At 45.0% G+C, this 21502-nt stretch overlaps 1 protein-coding gene across 4 annotated transcripts in view; it reads left to right on the plus strand.

The window, feature by feature from the left end:
- Positions 1-21502, plus strand: part of GLIS3 (GLIS family zinc finger 3) — a 444686-nt gene that overhangs the window by 126128 nt on the left and 297056 nt on the right. For 3 of the 4 annotated variants that reach the window (XM_049632910.1, XM_049632924.1, XM_049632916.1), the window contains exon 3: positions 17741-17948. The exons of the other annotated variant lie outside the window; for it this stretch is intronic. In XM_049632910.1, the coding sequence (XP_049488867.1) occupies positions 17741-17948 (208 nt within the window). The remainder of the gene's footprint in view (positions 1-17740; positions 17949-21502) is intronic. 4 annotated transcript variants of the gene reach the window in all.

Consider the following 21502-nt stretch of genomic DNA (forward strand, 5'->3'; position numbering starts at 1 on the left):
TTAATTTTTTAATGTTTTATTTATGTTTGTGAGAGAGAGAAGGACAGAGAGACAGAGACAGCTAACAGGGGAGGGGCAGAGAGAGACAGGGAGAAAGAGAATCCCAAGCAGGCTCCATGCTGTCAGCACAGAGCCCAATGAGGGGCTTGAACCCACGAACCTCAAGATCATGACCTGAGCTGAAATTGAGTCAGACGCTTAACCGACTGAGCCACCAGGCGCCCCTACCGTGGCAGAATTTTAGAAAAGACCCCCTTTAATGTTATTTGTACTGCTCTAAGCACTTGTTGATTTCTAGTAGAAAGGGTATAGCACCTTGTCACTTAAGGGCACCTCCTAGTTACTTCTTGTGGCACCTGCTACGTAGTGTGGTTATCTTTGTGCTTCTCTGGGTGCGTGTGTGTGTGCACACACCTGTCCTGTTTATATCCTTAACATATGTCCTGATGAGTCATGTGCATACAACACTGTTAAAGGGACAGAGAATGAGTGAGTCCCTCCTGTAGTAAGATTTATGCCGACGAGTGTTTTCACACTGTGTTCCTAAATGCCACCCACCGTCATTATCATCATCTTCTCCCCCTCAGTGTCCCGACAGCTTTGTGATCTTACCTCATGTTATCAGACCTCCATGTGCGCTGTAATTCTTGTGATCTGCATGTTACCTGCTCTTACCTAGTACGGTTTACCCGCCGGATGAACGAGCAAACACACGAAGTTGACGTCATCTCCTGAAAATTCCTGAAAGTGAGGAGGGTTATATGATAGACATTTAGCCGCTACCGTGGAGGTTAGAAGAATGTCACTTGCTTGTGCTTGCACACATGACACTCTTTGTGGCACCTGCATGGAACGGTTGAAGGTGTCGTTCCTGACTCTTGCTCACGTGTGGAAACGAAGGTGTTTGGGTGAGTGTGGTAGCGTTGGGAGAAGGATCAGTGACCGTCTGTCCCCTGTCCTCCCCACTTAGTAGGACTTGTCCAGTTGTGTGAAGGGTGATGGGGAAGAACGTGTGAGCCCTTAGACGTCCTTGCGTGTTTCTGGAGTGGGACTAACCGGCTTTGAATCCTCACTTTTCTCAAGTCACTGTGTTTTCTGAACTCCCAGTTTGCCTCCTCTGTGACATGGGATGGTAGTCTTGAGCATTGTTCTGCGAGGCGAATGGGTTCATCCAGGCCTAGGGCCAGACATCCTTCCCTGCTACCGAGTACCGAGTAGGCTTTCCATTAACGTTAGCTTTCGTGTGCTTTTAATGCATCGGTGTATTATTATTAGCAATTAGTAGTAATGGCAGCAGCCGCAGGAAGAGTGTCATCAGTTCTTGGTGAGGAAATCTGATCACCACGTGGGTATCCAGGTAGCCTGTGCACCTCCATCGCGGTGCTTCTGGATGGCTAAGGACGGGGAGAGGGGCGACAAGTGTGTGAGCCTCCTGTTTCCGTAGGGGGCTTCACGGAAAAGGTGACAGGTTGGTCAGACGGTCGCTGCCTCCGTAGGGTGGGCTGTGTGTGCAGTGAGGTGTCCCCTGTCGGTTGGGGAGTGAGAGAGGGAACAGCTTAGGAATGCAGGGGCTTCAGAAAAGAGACATCCCCTCTGCCACCCCATGTCTGGGCCTCCCAGCACCCGCCCTATTTTAAGTAATAAAACACCACTCTCGTAGGCACCTTTCCCCCGCCCACCTGTGGAGAGAGGCCCCTGCTGAAACGGTCCCCACTGCGTGGGCGTGGTCTGGGCACTCCCTGTCCCTGGACATTTCCTGAGCATGTGCCCTGTGCCTGGCACTGAGGCCTGGCACTCTGGGGCTGAGGGGTGGGATGTTCTCTGTCCTCATAGACCCGCCAGTGTAGGGGGAGCAACAGACCTGATACATAAGGCAGAAGTGATCAGTAACACGGAAGACGCAAAAATAACATTACCTGAGGAGTTACAGGGGAGATAGAGCGCCGTCACCGATGGGAGTGTGGGGTGGGAGGGGGCGGGCAGGGATTCTGGGCAGCCTGGAGGGGCCTGTGGATGAACGACCCCCGGGGCCTCCTGTGAGTGCAGCCAGCAAAATGATGTAGTCAGATCTCATCCAGTATCTGTGACAATTAGTAAGAGACTTCCTGAACCTATTTTCACTCTAATAAGAAAGGGGGGGGGGGGTCGAGAGCTGAAGCACTCACAGTGTTCAAGTTAAATGTTAACTCCTTTGTGTAGTTAACGACTAACTTACTTTTTCTCTTGCAAAAGGAAAAGAAAGAGAGGGAGAAAACACAATGCAGCAGTAACCGCCTAACTTTAAAAAAAAAAAAAAAATCCCCGGGTCGCCTTTGTGGTTGCTTACTGTCAAGGTAATACATATGTAGTAGCAATTATGAAGATGTATGCGAACTTGAACAACAGACTGCGCAGGCTCACCTTCGTGAGGTCCCTGTGTGGCTTTTGCAGGGTTCTCTGCGAGTTAGCTATTTTCGAACACATTCCTAGTTTAGCCATTAGAAAATTACGGGTTTTATTTGTATAAACTCAGCAGCTAAAATAGCACTTCCAGAAAGGTGGGTGAGCTCATCGCCGCCGTCTGAAACACGCAAGTTAATGACCTGCCCAGTATTGTTTGTGCGGCAGGGTTGGCTGACTTCATCAGCGTTTCCACTTGAAGGGAGACATTGTTTCTTTTTTTTTACTTTAAAAAAATTTTTTTTTTAATGTTTATTTTTGAGAGAGAGGTTGGGGGGGTTGGGGAGGGGCAGAATGAGAGGGAGACACAGAATCCCAAGCAGGCTCCAGGCTCTGAGCTGTCAGCAAAGAGCCTGACGCAGGGCTTGAACTCACAGACTGTGAGATCATGACCTGAGCTGAAGTTGGACACTTAACTGACTGAGCCACCCAGGCGCCCTGAGACATACTTTCTTAGGCTGCATGTGTCAGATGCTTTTCTCTGGGCACACCAGCCTTTGCTAAAGGTCCTAGCTGTCCCTGAGTGTGCCTGCCAGGACATTGTGAAGCCAGAGAGCAGGTTGCCCTGGAAATGTATGTGAAATACACTGCACAGCTGTCTGAGGTCCCCAGCCAAGAAAAAGATGTAAACACCTTTATCCCTGCACCTTTACACAGACAGACGCTGCCTGTGGTCTGGGAACTCCCTAGTGGGGAGGGCCTCTTGCTTCCAGCCCTTCCGAATGTCAGTGACCAAACAGCCTGGGAACATGAACAACTTAGCTTAAGCAGGAGGTGATTTGCTGGGGGTTCCGACCACTTTCCAGGAGGAATAATGGTCACGTCTGGATCGGAGGCTGGAGGCTGGAGGTATGTGGAGGAAGGGGGTCAGGGCTGGTCGAATCTGTACGTGCTGTGAGAAATTACAACACGGCGTGACGCTGAACTTCAGGAACTCAGGATACGACCTGGCTAGTGTTTAGTTCGGCGAGGGAAGGAGTAGCCGGAGGAGAGGAATTTCAGGGGACTGACAAATTTAAATGCCAAGTGCTAGGGCAGGTGGCCGGAAAGGTTGAAGAGGCAGATGGTGAAAACACCTTTGGTATAAGAGATGTGTTTGACTCTAAAGACGCTTTTCTGCAAAACCATCAAGATGTAGAAAGGACAACCATGTCGTTTTAAACAGTCCAACTGACTGCTCTTCAGAATGACTGCCAAGTAAATTCCTGGTACGGTGGCTCTGGCCTCTTTTTAAATGGGCAGTTTTTTTTGCATTATGGTCTCCTTCCGCTATGTTTATCTAGAGGAGTGTTTAATTTTTATTACTAGGCTAATCCCTGGATTAAAGGCGTAAAACATTCCATCTGTAAGCAGGAGCGTAGATGTTTGGGGTGGATTTCTGTCCTGGAGGAAAACCTAATTCGCTATTGAGTGGATTGTAACCGCAGATGCTAATTTAGAAATGTGTTTGCCAGATTCAGGTGACTTTGATAAGACTTTTATTCTTTTCGGTCTTGTGCATTTGTGCACACATTCTTGGGAAGATTGCTGCTGGGTAGTGTTGCATGTCAGAGAGGAGGGAAGTTTAGTCATTAACCCCACGTAGAGGGTAAAGGGGGGCAGTAGGCAGGCTGTGGAATGAGGAAAGGGCCGGGTTGAAACATTTCCAAGAGGTATTTTTGTTGTTTATACTTGTTAATTATTAATATTAATTATTGATGAAAAGCGGTTTTGAGTTACATGCCACACATTGTTTAGAAATAAATCGTCACATTTCTTATCTGGAACTATGGTAGATATTAAACTATTTCAAATCATCAGCGTATATTACTTTAGCAAGATTTTCCCCCTTCCTTCAATGTTATAGACAAAAAGCCATGAATTTCTGGCTCATCGAAGTGAATATTGTTAAGAACTTTATTTGACCAAATTAGGTCAATAATTAAAAAGTATCTTTAGAGCAGAGTCCATATTTCATAAGTAAGACGCATAGGTAATACATAAGGCTCTATAGGTTAACATGGCCAAATTAGTTGTGAGTATTGTGCTGTTGTCTCAAGTGTCTGGGCCTTTTTAGTTATATATTCTGTGATCATCTTAGTTTCTTGAAAACAAACTTTTAAGGAGTTCCTATGTTGTGTAGTTTGCCACATAGCTTTAAATGAAGTGTATTCCATTCAGATTTCAACGGGCAGGTATGTACGTACAGGATTGAGGATAGGTCTGGGAGTCAGAGCTGGTTGATGTTCATATTATGTGTGTGAGGTGGGGGCGGTGCAGAGGAGGAGAAGCGGGGGGAGAGAGAGAGAGATGGAAGTTCCCTCTGACAGATTGGGAACTGAAGTGACTTGGAGACCTTGCTCTCAGAGGCTGTAAAAGTCAATGCTTCTTAGGCATTGTGGGCTTTTTGAATGTTAGTAGATTCGTTTCAGTCTCAGTCTTAAGAACAGTACGTTGGGTTTCCTATGGGCTTTGCTCGTTCTGATCGGTCGGCTCTTGTGTATGTCACAGCATTCGTGTGTGAAGATACCAGTCATTGTCAACCCAAAGAGTTGGTGTGGTTGTAGGGCAGCAATAGGACCCGCTGTCAAACCATGTCAGGGTTTTGCATTTGCCTAGGTGGCCTCCGGGGATGATGTATTGGTGTATTTTCACCGCAGGGAGAGGGTGATAGTAATGGCTCAAACACCTTACCTAAGGGGGAAGAAGTCGGCTGATCCTGGATCACTCCATTCTTGTGTCTTCTAAAAGACTTGCCCACTGACCTCATCCAGAGCTTGGTGTTTGATCTCTGGGAGCAGGTGATTCACCACCTTTGAGAGCCCCAAGCTGAGATCACAGATTCTCTGGGGGATCTCTTTCCACGTGTGAAGTTTATGGGCAGCTAAACCCTGCTCTTGTTGGGGTCACTTCTTTTGGGGAAGAAAAATTCTGCATCTGTGATAAATGGAAGGACGCTTGCCTTTTTGAAGGAAGCAGACAGCTTTTGGTTTCTCTGGGGAGAATTACTGGTGGGGACGGTCATGAAGAGAACCAAGTAACTCTTTTGAGCGCATGACATCTCCTTGCTTAACTATTTCCCAGAACAATTCTAAAGAAATATAATACAGGTAAGTTTTGTTATGTTCTCGTTGTGAGTTATGTTTACAAGAAACAAAAATCGGATTAGACTCATAGAGGAGGAAAAGCTTTTTCCTACCAGCGGCTTATGTTTTACATCACATGAATTCTAGCCATTTACAAAATTATCTGGTTTCTTGCCCCTACTCATGGTTGATTTTTTTCTTTCTTTTTCCATCTAGAGACCTTTGAATTATTTTTATTCATAAGTGAAAAATGTATTACAGCTTTATTTCCTTTTATTAATAGTTCCTTCTTGCCCTTAACCACATCTCTGACTTTTTGGCATGTAAAGTCCAGTGAGCTCATGCTTAATCATGTATAAACAACCATCTAATTATATGGTTTTGAATTTTCATTTGACCGACTACACAAAAATGACACAGAAAAGAGAAATCTGACAAGCCTCCCTGTCTTTGGATACCTGGCCTTTCTCTCCCTCACTCTCCCTTCACGCATTTAGTGAAATGCATGTTAAAACTTATCAAAAAATCAGTGTGCAGTTGCCAAGAATCTGAGGTAGAATTGTTCTTTTCAAGGCTACGTGTCAAAAAACAAATCAGTCGAGCTGAATTATATGTCTTCTTTACAAATTTCTTTCTGACTCTGTTCTTTCCTCCTCTGGACGGAGGTGTTACCACCATTCCCCGCGCCGCTGGTGTCCCATGACAGAACAGCCGGTATTCATGCAAGATTTCTCAATCTTCGTCCCTCTGACGCCTCACCTGAGGTGTAACAGCAACCATCCCAGCCGCCATGTTTTTGCACCCTCCCCCAGATCGCTCTGACTGACACATTTTTGAAAGAAGGTAGTGGGAAAGTCTTTGCAAACAAAGGCTCCCACTGTGTTGAAACAAGGAGGGAAGAAGTTGTCCATTTCCTTGGTCCTAGAATTCTGAACGGGGAGCAGAATCTCTTCTGAACCTTGAGGTGGTTCACCACAGAGAGCTTGGTGTGCTGGATGGAAGAAGACCAAAGAAAAGATATGAATTCCTTTTATTATTTTTTTCTGGATATATCCATCATTTCAAGATGAATACCTAGGAGAGTAGATTTGGCTGACTAGTATTTAACAGCTAGAAGAAGAAAGGGAAGGGATACCCCGTGAAATTTGGCAGAGGTGATTTATTTTTTCACTACTTCCTCAGCCTTAAAACCTAATTTGATTTCTCAAAGTTCTGTGACTCTGAAACCTGCCTATCTCTAAGTGCCACGTGACTTTATGTACTTAGATGGGGTAAGTTTATTTGGAAGCAAATTATATGGACTGTATTTTGATAATTTAGAGTTAGAATGGTCTTGCTAAGATTAGTGTCTGAACAGTCATCCTTACTGAAAATATTTTAGAGATACCTTCATAATTTATTTCACCAATGCATGTACAAGAAATGTTTTTTTGAACTATCTCCTTTAAGTCAAAACAAATCAGACTCAAAAACCCCATCTTGTTGGTGAGTAGGAACTTTAGTCAGTCATCGTTGCCTGGGGATGCCTACTATCTTGCTGGGGTGAAGCAAGATCCCAGGATCTTTGTACAGAGCAGAACATTCCAAGAGCTTTCCTGGTTCGTGGTCCACAGATTCTTGCTGAGGTGCCCACTGACCAGGCCCATAGGGTCTCTAGAAGTGTGTTGGTCTGTGCATTGCTCGGCCACAAGCAACTGCAGGGGCCGGAGTCCCAGATGCAGAGTCTGGTCTTTGTAGGTTTGTCATGCAGCCATGAGCCCCGCCCCCACTGCCTTCCTTGACTTTGGGCACTCTCCCCTTCTCCTGGCTTCCTCCTCAGAGCACCTGGGTATCTCAGTGGGGTTACAGTTCTACACAGGACTAGGAGAGAGGATGGAATCAAACAGCATCTACTTTTAGCTCTGTTACAATAACCCCTCTGGGACAAAGGAACACAAGTGATAAATCATAGCTCAGCACATCTTCTTGCCATATACCTGGACTGCTCATGGGCTTTTTTGGAGCACAGTGTCCAGAGGCTATGGCCTAGAGGCAGTCTCTCAGCCCTGGGGACTTCTGGGTGTAGGAAGCTGGGTGCTGTCTGGTTCTTAGAAGATGGGTGACTGAATTTTTAATGTAGGAAAGTGTAATCTCCATAATCATTGCCTCTTCTCTGGGTCTGATGCTTCTGGGCATCCCATCTGGACTTGCCAGCCCATGTAGCATATGTAACTGAAAATATTTATGGTAGAGTATGTGTCTCTTCGGACAGTTCTGAGGAATTATGGTTTGAGGGAAAACAGAGAGAGCCTAGCAGCTCTTAATGATGACTGTGTTAGACTTGCCTTTTAGAACTAAGAAGCTATCTCTAATACGAAGGATTGAATGGGATTTTGCCTCTGAACCAGCTCTTAGATGCTGAAAAAAAAAATTCTATTGATTTGCATTGAGTGATTTAGACTACGCTCCTTTCATGTTGAGTGTGTGTGTGTGTGGGGGGGGGGAGTGTGGAGAAAGGGAGGCAAATTAGTAATGTTCCCAGCTGTTCAGTACTTTGGAGACCAGTGTCTCCAACAGTTGTGTTCACCAAGGATTATTGTCTTTCTTCCATTTATGATACATTTAAGTGGGAACTTCTCAACTACATTTGTGGTTTGAACTCGCCCTGCCTTATGGGTTGCCCTAAAGGTTTTTTTTCTGTATTCATTCGCCCAACAAATACATGTGGGGCACCTGCTCTCTGACAGAGGGTCCCCAGTCACTGGTCCATACGGGGAGGGGTCTCACCAGTGGGCTGCTTTCCATTTCTCCTTCCATCTTTGCTTCCGGTTGACTTGGGGCTGTCGGGGAGGGGGGTGCGTATGGCAGCTCAGGGAAAACATGACCTTGATTTTTGGAGAAGACTTTGTAATCTAGTACTTCTTATAGGCCTTTCAAGAACCTTCTTTTCTGCTTTCTTTCTAAGGTCATTTGAGGTTACTCTGTGTTTGCTTCTGCCCGACTTGTCCCAAGCCTCATCACTGCATCCTGAGATCGTAGCCACAGTGTCCTAGCTTGGCTTCCTGTCTTCAGTCTTTGCTCTGTTTCCATATGTGCTATAAATAGTTAGACTGTCCCCTTCATAGTTCCTCAGCACATCACAGGTGTGCCCAAACACTATAGCTTTCTCGAGGGGGACAGGGGGCTGGCCTAGGAGGTCCCATATAATCTGAAAATCTTTAATCAGAATGTGAATCCCTGTGGCGTATAGAGTACTTTCTGTGCGCTGGGCACTATTCTAAGTGTTTTACACCCATTGACTTATTAGTTCTCCAAACAGCCTCGTGAAGATAGGTACACTTACCACCCCCACTTTCCCGATTAGGAAACAGAGGCACAGAGAGTTTAAGGAACTTGCCCAAGGTCACACGGCTGGCCCCAGTATTCCCATTCTTTTCTGCTTCACCGTGCTGCCTCCACACCACTTTCCCTCCTCGCTGTGGCCCACCCACTCTTTGTGCTGCCCTCTCCCCTCCAGCATCAAGAGGCTGAGACCCAGCCTTACCCCTTCCACCAAGCCCCCTCCAGTTTTTGCAGATGTTTTTCTTGTTTGGACACTTGATGCGCTCAGCATGATGGCAACTGAGTTTAAGATTGGGTGTTTCCTGATCGTTTCATGCATTGGTTACAGTTCTCTCCAGCTGGTCAGATGCTCTTTGAGGGCTAACCCAACACTAGGGCTCCATTCGTACGGCAAGGCCCCAAGCCCACAGGTGGCGGTTAATAAATGTGACCTTCTCGAGGCGGGACAGAGGCAGTTTTCTCCCATTAGAGTCTGCGCCCTCCCCTCTTTGCTCCCAGCCTTTCTTACTATTTATGGAAGCCCTCTCCTCATAGAGCCAGTGTAATTATTTCATCTTGAACTCTTTTATTTTTAAAGATTACTCCCATGGTTTAAGCCCATTACATTAGATTGTAAGCAAGAGCCATCTGTGGACCCGCCCTCCCTGGCGTATACACTCTAGCACGGTGCAGAGACACGGGAAATAAATACCCGATCACCGAGCAGTACATTCCTAAACATGCCTGCACTGGTATTACCATATTTCAGAGTAATCATTTGCTTATTTAACAAATATATCTCCTTTCTTCCCATGGGATTGTTAGAAAATTTGTCGAGGGAAAAGCAGTAAAATGTGCTTACATTTCCTCTTTGGTTTTCTAGGCTAATTGTTGGTGAACTTTATTTAACACTCTTGCTAAAGTCAGAGTCTCTACGGAGCATAGCAGCTCTCAGTTAACTTGGCAAATCATTACAAGGGAGAACAGAAGGGTCAGCATAAGCACTCTGTACTAATTAGTTGATAATTGATGTACAATAGCTGACTGATGGGACTTCAGCATATACACTTCGGGAATGTTGTTTAATGTATCTTTACATCTTTGTGAGGTGGTTCAGAGCTGTGTATTAATAACGTCTTAGCAGCAGTGCCTGGTGGTGGGGAGCAAGACTGAGGCTTCATGTCTAGGAATCTGGGCCCCTGAGTGGTACAGAAAGGAATACGATATTTTTTAATCTCTCGGGGTATAAGTACGATCCCGTTTAATGCAGGGATCAAATGCAATGAGTAATGCTGGTGATTCTGTACTAGGGGGCCAACATTCCAGAATGCTGACAAAGAGTGTTGGTGTGAAAGTTGTATTCTTTGTGGGGTAAACTTGGTAGATACCAGCTGCGCTCCCGAGGGCAAAGTAGTGGGAGAAGTGCATGCCCTCGTGGGAATCTTCATTACTCTGGATTCAGGTTCGGCCGTTTACTGGCTGGGAGGAAGTACCTCACTTTGCAGTGGAGTTCCCCCAAACTAGTCTTTATGTGATTCCCCCCTCCTTTTTAAATTCCATCTCCTGGATCTTTGTCAACCAATTATGAAACCCTCCACCTTATTCTTGCTTCCATGAGCGGCACCTCCTTATTTCTGTCCTTGACCAGCCTGCGGGTGGCTTCTGGTTCACGTGCGCCTCCAGCTTTGTCCCCGAGGCCTCCCGATTATTCTTGGGCAGGGCTGGCTTTCAGCGGGCGCACCACCACCACGGCACAGGGTCCAGGTGGCTGCCGGCTGGCCCGTTGCACCAGTCGCTTCTGGCCTTGTTGGTGGGAGGGGGAACCTGTGAGTCTGCAGTAATTCACAGGGGGAGCCTGTGAATCTGGAAACACTGATTCGCAGCTGGGTTTGGAGCCATTGATGAATACCTACTGCAGGTTGTTAGAGCAAGTTCTCCAGGACGACAAAGCAGTCCTGAGTCTGTCTCCTCCCGTTCTCCTGGTCAGACAGAGCCTCCTCCTACAGGCAGCCCTGACTCCTCTTCCTTTCGCCCCAGCACACGCCTTGCCTGCTCCTGCTGTTTCCATGACTACACTCAGGCATCTCCTTCTCGTCCGTGTGCTCGTCCTTCCTTTTATTTGCTCCGCTGGGAGTGTTATTATATGCATGTGCATTTTTGAAAGCTCTAAGGGTAAAGGCTCTGTAATAGAAAGATACATTTAACTTTGTTACATTGGGTTTCCCAAAGCTATTTGACTATGGATCTCTCCATGACCTTGCCATATTTGTTATCATTGAATACCCTTCGACTTCCTGAAGAACTCTGGGAAATGCCTTTGTGGTTAAAATTCTTCTTCTTCGATGAATTGTCTGGAACACAGAGATCTCTCCCTCCTCTGAACTCCCATCTCTGAAATTCAGCTTCCTGTACAGCTTAATCCTGTACAGTCCAGTCTCATTATCTGATTGTTCCCAGGCGAGTATGTCTTGTCTCGACAGATGGTAAGCTCTGTGGAGGCAGGACGCCATGTCCGGTATTCCTTACCTTCCATAGGGTTTCGTGCAGTTTTGAGCATTTGTCACATTTGCTAGCTTGAGATGCTTTGCCCTGGGTAGAAAAGCCAGTTATGTCCTTCCGATTCTCATCATTTGGTGGTGTTGGCCATTTACCCGTGCCTCGACGTATTCAGAGTTACACGCTACACACATACAAGCGCTAAGTTGTTACTATACAACATGGCAAGTGGAGTGTGCTTAGTATGCAAGCTTTTTTTATTTCCAGTCTTCGGGCGGAATATGAACGAAAGAGGGAGCCCTGAAGCCGGGGCCCATCCACAGGGGGAGAAGTCTACTGCGTGTTGAGAAGGTCTTGGAAAGGGGGGTGCCAGCCTGTAGTCTTTGTCACTCCGGAGAGAAGAGGCATTAAAGACAATTTCAGAAAGGTATGAGGGAAGTCCTTGAATAAAATATAATTAACACTTACAATGTATTTATTAAGTGCCAAGCCCTAAATATACGACCTGTTGTAGATATTTTAATCCTCAAAACAACTCAGTGAGGTGTGTACTCGTATTAGTCCCGTTTTAGAGATCAGGACAGTGAGGCACAGAGAGGTTAAGTAGGTTGTCTAAGGTCACACAGGCAGTCCATGGTGGAGCTGGGGTGCTAACCGTACTCACTGTAGTGCTTACGTGCTGTTAATTTGCACTTGGTTTTTTTTTCCCTCCATTTTTCTGCTTTTTCATCTTCCTTCAGTGCCCTGATATGCAGTGATTTACTAACCTACCTCAGCATGAGTCTCAAAACCTTTCCTTGAAATGCATGATCCTAGATTGGAAAACAACTGCTCTGAAGGGTATTATTGGGATAATTGGTAATATTTGAATATAAGTGGTATATTTCATGCTAATATGTCCTTGCCAAATGTCTTCAATTTGATGATTATTCTATGGTTTTGTGTATTTAGGGGTGAAGGACAAAAATCTCGAATATTTTTAAATGGTTCAACAAATTAATAATAATAACAGTAATCTTATGTAGAGATAGAGAGCTGGATGGATAAAGCGGTAAATACAGTTTATCAATAGACAAAACAGATAGACTTCATTGTACTGTTCTTGCAATTTTTCTATAGTTCTGAAATGTTTTAATTTTTTTTTAACGTTTATTTATTTTTGAGACAGAGAGAGACAGAGCATGAATGGGGGAGGGTCAGAGAGAGGGAGACACAGAATCTGAAACAGGCTCTAGGCTCTGAGCGGTCAGCACAGAACCCTATGCGGGGCTCGAACTCACGGACTGTGAGATCATGACCTGAGCCGAAGTCGGACACTTAACCGACTGAGCCACCCAGGCGCCCCAGTTCTGAAATGTTTTAAAGTGAAAGGATGGGAAGGAAATCCTGGTCCTTAGAGATGGAAAGGCATATATTAATAGATACTTATCCTTTCACTGTCCCCATTTTAGGGAATAGGACATCAAGGCACAGAGACATTAGAGCCCTTGCCCAGTGTCACACAGCCAGTGCGTTGGGGAGACAGGACTCAAATCCCGATGTGTATTATTTTTCTGTTTCCGTAACAACCTGCGTTTGTGTTAGGTTGAACCATATAGAAATTGTTTTTATTTGGTCATATTTGACCTGTGAAGAAAGCCATTTCATATGACCCAGCCTAGAAGCAGGGATCGCCACTTTTGTAATGGATAGTTGGTTTGGTATTCATCTCTGTAGCCAGAATAAGGGCTTCATGGAGGCCAAGACCCTGTCCATGTGTCTCCAGGGGCTCCCTGGCTTAGGCATTCAGTAAGGTTCAGTTAAAGGAATAATAACAACCACAAACTTTGGGTACCTCTCCCTAAGACCCTCCCACATATATGCCGTTTCTGTCCCCCCTCCTTATCTCTGTCATTTCTAGAGGAACCAGTGGATAAACATCAATCATTCTGAGGGGCGTAGCCTCAGCAGGGAGAATTGTGACACCATCCACTGTTGGACTTCAAGAGAACCCTTTTAACTAACGAAGACGTTAATTAAAAACATGCCCCTGCGAAGATTACTTCTCAGTTCTGAGACTCAAAAATGCAGTACTTTTGCACTCCTCACCAGCACGCAGTGATTTTGGCTAGAATGTATGTAGTCCTCGGAATGCCATCTCCTCGGATCCTTCCTTGAGCAGTAAACACGTTTTTAAAAAACATCATGCAGTCTCTAAAAATAAGCGGTATTTCAAAACGAAAACCAGCACACAAGTAGTTGGCACATCTGGGAGACAGAAAAGTTGTGTGGTTTGTTTTCAGGGAGTGACAAGCCAAGGAACATTCAAACTTGGCCAAATGCAAACTTCTCTTCTATCTGCGATGACACCTGGTTCTTAAAAAGTTGGCTCTGGCCTCAAAGCAGAGAGAATATTGGAAGTGGGTAGAGAATTAAATAGCATCATTTACTATCTTGTTTTGCGCAAGGAATTATAAGAAAGTGTTTTCTTCTTCAAGAAAGAGAACGGAACAAAAAAGCAGTGTGAGGCATGAATAATAATAGCAGCAGGGACTACACTGACACCTGACGTCCCCCGACTACCTACTACGTGCCAGAAAACGTGCGGGGTCCTTTACGTGTGTGATCAGTGCTAGATGCACAGCGATCCTGTGAGGTAGTGTTATTGCTCTTCCCATTTTACAGATGAGAGGACATAGGGACAAGGCCTACAAACGCTGCAGTAATTGCCCGAGTCACATGGCCATCGGGGGTGGAGGCGGGCCACCCCAAGTCAGGCTGCCTCCAGAGCGCAGCGTGCTTCTGAGCGGTCTGGGGGTGCTCCTTCTGTCTGGCACCATGAAAACAACATTAGAGTTGGATGGTTGCATTGAGCACCGTGGACCTTGGTCAAAGTATCGTCTGCCTCCCCTCGTGAGAGGGACAGTACCATTTTCCAGAACGTTCTCACGGCTGCGCCACAATCGTGGCCTGTTTCCCATACATTTACTGTTCACCCTCGTGCTTTCAGACGCTGCCATTCCTCTGTGGTTAGATGAGATTCAAGGTGGCCAGGGAGTTTGGGAGGAGGAAGTGGTGTGGTAACAATGAGGCGACACTGGGGAAGGGAGGGTTAATGTCTCTGTGTTACAGAGCAAGGAGATGGTCTGACTGTGCGAAGCCAGGGCGGAGGGTAACAGGCAGTTGCTGCCCGGGAGGACGGGTTTCTAATTATTCCCACCGGCTTCGTCTTTGGCTCAGACCTAGTCGGCAGTACTGTGGAGAAGCATCAAGGGGGACTTAGTTGGAGTTTGCTTTTGAAAACCAGGAGAGATTCAGTGGAAATAATGTGTGACTCTTTAATATTCATGTGCAACTGTCTTTTATTTTTCATTCATTCATCAAAATTTTTGTTCATTGAGGTGTAACTGCCGTGTGACGCCATATTGGTTTCAGGTGTGCCACACGGGGACTCCGTATTTACACGCACCGTGAAATGATCCCCCCAGGAAGCCCGGTTACCACCCACACGTACTTACACACATCCATCCTTCCTTCCTTCCTTCCTTCCTTCCTTCCTTCCTTCCTTCCTTCCTTCTTTCCTCTTCCTTCCTTCCTTCCTTCCTTCCTTCCTTCCTTCCTTCCTTCCTTTCTCTTCCTTCCTTCCTTCCTTTGTTTTTCTCTTTCTTTCTTTCTTTCTTTCTTTTTCTTCCTTCCTTCCTTCTTTCCTTCCTTCCTTCGTTTCTCTTTCTTCCTTCCTTCTTTTCCCTTCCTTCCTTCCTTCCTTGCTTCCTTTCCCTTCCTTCCTTCCCTCCTTCCGTCCTTCCTTCCTTCCTTCCTTGCTTCCTTTCCCTTCCTTCCGTCCTTCCTTCCTCTTTCTTTCTTTCTTTCTTTCTTCTCTTTCTTTCTTGTGATGAGGGCTTTTAAGATTGACTCCCTTAACAGCTTTCAAATATGCGAAACAGTATCATTACCCATAGTCACCACGCTGTACAGGACATGCCCATGACTTACTTATTTTGTCAGTGGAACTGTAGGTCCCTTCACCACCCCTCCCCCGGAACCACTAACCTGTTCTCTGTGTCCACATTCATTCATTCCTTCTTAACTTCAGTGACACACTTCGGTGGGTACTGTCGTCCAGGCCCTCTCGCTAGGTGCCGCGGAAGCAGAACTGCCTCAGCCAAGGTCTTTAGAGAGCCATAAGGTATAAAAGAGGAGGAGGTGACAGGCACGTAAACATTACAGTTCCCGAAAGGTGCTGAGGCAGATGTGTTGTGAGAGGTGGTGGGGGGAGGAAAAGCACTGGTCGCATCTGCCCAGCTGGCAGTGGGGGAGGGGAGGGGGGAGGAGGTGACCTCTGAGTTGAGGCAGTGAAAATGGAAAGGTGCTCCCGATCGTGTTCGTATTTATTGATTGTAAGGTATGCGTGTTTCCACATCAGAGTGTCTCTGAAGCCTCGACACTAGTTTCTCCGGCAGCGTGTTCTTACCTCATGTAAAAGAATACTGTGCCTTACAATATATGGCCTCTTAGCTTTGATGAAGAAAGTATCAGTATGCTTTGCCTTCAGGTAGGATTTCTTTGGTTGTGCTGTTCCAGCTGGTAATATGTCTTTGTTTTAAAGGTAGGTATTAGCACCTTTTTATGGAGAAGGAATCAGACGATGTGTGACATGGAATTTGACTGAATACCTGACATCTGATGTTGCTTTTAGTAGCAGTGGCTACGGTGATGTAACCTGGGGAGGCATTTCAAGTGTCTTACCCACCGGGCTAGGCCACGAACCATCACATTGCCACTTTCCAAGGTGAAAATTGAGAGTTTGAAAAGCAAATGGCATGTAGCTTGTTGGAAATTGCAAAAATACTAAGTTTACGATCATTGCACGAGAACACATCCACTGCTTTTGGCGTCAAGATGGGGACCTGAGGGCACAGTGTTGTATGAGTTTATGAGAGAAGAGAGACTATCTGTGATAGGTCTTTCAAGGCATGAGAAGATACATCAGGTATAAGCAGCAGTGGGTGAGTAGAGAGAAAAAAAAATTAGAGAAATTTCTGTTGGAGCTAATGGTCTTGGCACGTATCCAAGGAGGAAACTAAGCATCCAGTATCTAAACTTAAGCTTACAGGTGCCATGAAAATACACCAAAGTGGAATCCATTTCTGCTCTGTCATGAAATCCCTGTGTGGCCTTGGGCAAGTGAATTACCACTGAGATTTCCCAGAGGGCTGGACTAAAAAGCAGGCTCCTGCCAGCTAAAAACACTGTGACTCTCTCAGCATTTTTGAGATGTGGTTTCATTGATGAGAGTATGGTTATTGCTCTGAGTTCTTGTTTATCCTTTAGTTTTGTGGGCTCTTAGAAGAGAATGTTACAAAAGATGACAAAGTCATTTTTTGGTTGTTGATTTAATTTCTGGAAAACAAAATAGGAAATTATGTCCCTTAGGGCTAAGCAAAGTTACCATGATGATTTTCTACTTACTTTGATCCCAGATAGATTAATGAGGAGTATGGGGAACTTGGTGAAAAAAATTTTAGAGCCTAATTTGTTAAAATCTGACATCATATTTATTTTTGTCTGAAATGGGAACAGAGTGTACAGTCACTGAGACTTGACCAGGTAGTTTGCAAAGAATGTTTGAAAAAGTACATCCATGTGAAAAGAATGTCTAGAATGATCCAACCACGATTATTTTTTTTTTATAAGTGACTCATGGCGGTGTTCGACTTTCTCTTGATGCTTTTCACTTTTCCATCATGACACAGATTTTTGTGGGTTTCTTTTTTTTCCCTTTCTCCTTGGGGTACGTACCAAATTTTACTGCGTTTGGAGATTGTTACTAATGAAATGAGAAGTCTATGTTGGACTTGGTTACCATCCTGTTTTTAGAATGAGTGTTTCGTTTGCTACTCTTTCATCCTGATCTTTTTTTAATTGGGTATATGTCCGATGACAATGTATTGGGATGAAGAGGAGAAATCAGAAGTGGAAAGATATGGCCAGACTATCTCCCTTAAAAGAGGTGTCATAGAAGGCCGGAATTGGAAAGAAGTAAACCAGTTAAATGTGTTTTGTTCAGGAGTGTCAACTTTCCTTGCTGGGTGATCCAAAACATGGGCTATTCTAGAAGAAACTTCTAGATGCAAGTAATCCCGTCTACTTACCACCTTGACCCTTTAGGGAAGGACATGATAGAATATGGTTCTGAATAACTGGGTACTTCTATGTAGAAGGAGCGAAATGTAAGCACATTTTGTATCAATGGTGATTTTTATTGTAGGGTTTTTATTGCAGCGATGGCTTTTTAATTGGAACTACAGAATGCTTTTGGTATCACTAATCCTAAAAATGAACAAAAAGATGATCCGAGGACTGGCTTGAAAGAGGAGCCCCAACGTAAGTGTGCACGTGTGTGTATTGACTGATTTCTGATGTAAGGGACATGAAAGCTAACCTGATTCATTTGTTTTTAGGGGCTCTTGGCTTTGGGCCTCAGTGCAAGTCCATTGGAAAAGGCAGCTGCAACAATCTAGTGGTCACCAGCAGTCCCATGATGGTTCAGCGACTGGGACCCAGTTCACCTCCAGCAAGCCAGGTCTCTACAGCATGCAACCAGATCAGTCCTAGCTTACAGAGGGCAATGAATGCTGCCAACCTGAATATACCTCCTTCAGATACCAGGTCTCAAGTTACTTTTTTTTTCCCCCCTTCTTACGGTATAATCACACCCCACAAGTGTTTTCCCTTCCCTTCCTGAACACATGCGCGCACACACACACACACACACACACACACACACGCACACTCACTCACTCACTCACTCAAGCAACTCTTTGGATTTGAGCTTTGTAGGGGAATGCATATAAAAACTAAGAATGTGTCATAATATCATCTTAATTGGGAAGAATGGTTTAATACCTGCTGTCTCATAGCGCGAGTGAAATTAGTGCCCAGTTTGAGATTTGGGGGCCTTAGTGACTAAGGCCTTGTGTGTAAATCCGGCAACTCCTGGGGAGGCTGGGTCCTGTCATGGCTGGAGAAGTGAGACGTGCCGTGTACCTCTCTCTCTGAGCTGCTCATTTCTTGGTGTATGTGCGGCAGTGTCCCCAGGCTGCTTTCTCCTCTGTTTTGTCTGTCCATGCATCCACATATCCACCCAGATATCGATGAAGTACCTACCGTCTGCATAATGCAACAGCTGAAGTTTAGGGAGACGGTAGAAGTAAAGATAGAAGTTACCATTTCCAGGCTTTACCACGTGTTCGGGAAGACACGCTTTCAGGTACGAATTACACAGCATTTCACCACAGTGCCTCCTCTGGTGCCGGAATATGTGGCTCCAGTAAGGGCTGTGTGTCAGTCTCTGTGGGAGAGAATCGAATACGAAGGGGCAGTCACCCCTGCGGACAAATCTTTGTTATCTCTCAAGGTTGATATGATAGGGAACCTAAAATCAAAATACCGTGCAATGCCTAAAGTCCATTTCTGTGTTTGAAATGATTGGGTTCATCTTCCTTAAGTAGCCTTCCTTGAGACACACAATCTGGAGTTTTGCCTCTTCATCCTGGCCCTGCTGTAACTGTGATTTTTGGAAAGGAATTGGACTCTCAGACCTCTGTTCCTCTCACGGAATCTGGTGACGTGTCTCACAGTCGTGGGGGCCCGTTCCTCCTTGCTCTCCTTCCCCCCCCGCCTTCCCCTCTGTCTCTTTTCCCTCTCACCTGTCTGCACCGTCCTCCCAGCCACTGCTTGAGACTCAGAAATCAGAGTTCCCGGATCCTTTATTTCATGCCAGTTTTTCCATGAGATGGAAACTTGTTTTTCACCTGAGAATTTTTGTGATGGGAAACTGCTGCTGTCATTTTCCCATCGATGATTATGCCTGGAGGGACTCCTCACAGTTGCTGAGTATTGCATGTAAAATTAACTGTGCTCTGGGATAGGTGTCATTGGGAAACCTTCAGCTTCCCGTCTGTAGCAAGTCCAGCACATGCCTTGAAGGCAGAGAGTCATAATTAATGGAGAAAGTGACGGCAGGCAGGGCACAGGCGGCTTCAGCCACGCACCTGATGCAGTCCCTTTCATGGGTCGGCCAGAGAAGGGTCATTATCTCAGTGTTTTCTGGCATATCTGATTCCTTAGCATAATTTCGTATCCTTAAAGGACAGCATCTTAAAGGTGCATTGACATATGTTTTTGGACTCTGAATTCTGTGAGTCCTTCTATGGAAATAATTCTTTGGCAGGGTGAGCAAAGGAACAGGAGTTGGGAGGTGGGGTGGCTTGGTGAAGTATGGAAATTACTTTTAGCAATTTGGGAAGGTTGCATTTATTTGTGATCCTTAAGTTGCTTTGTGTGTTCCATCAGAGGAGAGAAAGGGTAGGAGGCAGCCGTTCAACTTGAAGGCATTTTGCTGTCTAGAGATAAAGAGAAGACGGAGACAGAATCATCTGTGTGTTTTATCCACTGGAGACATGCCCGGGGGAAGTGGGTGAGGGGGAATGAACTGTTCAGACAGAGCGATGGCTGTCCTATAGAAAGCTGTAAAATTTATTGTTTTCTCCTGATTATCTATGTAGTTGTTATTCGTGATGGAAAATATGGAAAAGCACAAGTAAATGATAGTTCTCCGGGACCCTACCACCCACAGGCGACCATGGGGGGGATTATGAGACACACCCTTCCAGTTATGTGCAAACACATCATCAGAGGCCTAGGTTTTTCTTTCCACAAAATTGATCTATAATTATCTACATAGTGTTATAATTACCTTTTTTTTTTTAGTTAATAGAAACACTTTGTTTTGTAATAAAAACCTTCAGCATCATATAATGGTTTCTTCCCGCCCAAGATTCCATTTTATTTTTTTTTTTAAAACTAGCATTTTTATCAGTCTCTTATTACTGAGCACTTTTAGTTGGTTCCCTTTGTTTAAATATTATAAGTAATACTTTATTGGCTCAATTTTGTAAGTCTTTTGTTGCATATCTCTGGTTATTAGAATATATTTTTTTTTAATTTGTAATGTTTATTTTATTTTTGAGAGAGAAAGACAGTGTGTGAGTGGGGGAGGGGCAGAGAGAGAGAGAGAGAGAGAGAGAGAGAGAGACACGCACACAGAATCCGAAACAGGGGCCTGATTCTGTGAACCAGGAGATTATGACCTGAGCCGAAATTGGATGCTTAACAGACTGAGCCACCCGGGGGCCCTGGTTATTAGAATAAATTCTTAGAAGCAAAGTGTCTGAGTTAAAGGAGATGTACAGCTTTGAGGCTTTTGATATGTATTCCCAAATTGCACTGCAGGAAAGGTCTACCCATTGATAAACTCACCAGTAGTCTGAGAGTTCCTGATTTCTTATTAAATACTAGGTTTTATTGTTTTGGTACCTTTTGCCAGTTTGGTGTGCAAATTGTTACTTGATCTTAATCCGAATTCTCTTAATGATTCATAATATTGACTAGTCCCCCATAATTTACCGTGTGTATTTCTTCTTTGGACCTTATTTGAGCACTTTTCTTCCGGAGTGCTCATTTTGGAAAATGCACTGCTCTGTAGCTTTGCTGGGTTCTGTTTAATCCAGGATGCGCAACGTGCCCTGATGCTGTGTATTTGCCTCTGTCAGTTTCCCAACCATTTCTGACTAGCCCCAGTTACTGACAAATGCAAACTATACCTTACCTTCTCGAAGACCCAGCAGCCATTCTTGGTTTAGACATTGCCAAAACTCTGTAATACAGAGTTTTTTTGTATTGTGTGTATTTCGTCTAAAATGGCAAGTGCTGATAGGATAGCTTCCACAGTGGCTCCACATGCCAGTGTAGTAAAAGTTGGGCCACAGGAGAGAGTAGACACTACGTGCATGGGTTTTGTATGTGTTTAGCTTTCCTAGTGCATTCACATATATTGCGATTCTGCATTTTATGATTGAATATTCATAAACCATCTGCAAGTATTATCTCTGTTTTATAGATGGTAGAACCAAGACCCATAAAGTCTAAATGCTTTGCCTCGTGTCACTTAGCTTGTTGTCGGTTACAGAGTGCGACCATCAGTCTAATAATGTCATTCTAGATCTGTGATCTAGGTCATACTAGAGCTAGTAAACCGGAGATACTTGGAGGTGATTACTGGTGGTGGAGTTTCTTAGGGTTTCCTTTTGGGTTGGAATATCTCCACAAAGCTCAGAGGAGGCCAAGGGGATTGAGGATGGACTCTGGGCTCTCGGTAAGTT

This window comes from Panthera uncia, chromosome D4 (genome assembly GCF_023721935.1).
Source record: "Panthera uncia isolate 11264 chromosome D4, Puncia_PCG_1.0, whole genome shotgun sequence".
NCBI lineage: Eukaryota > Metazoa > Chordata > Mammalia > Carnivora > Felidae > Panthera > Panthera uncia.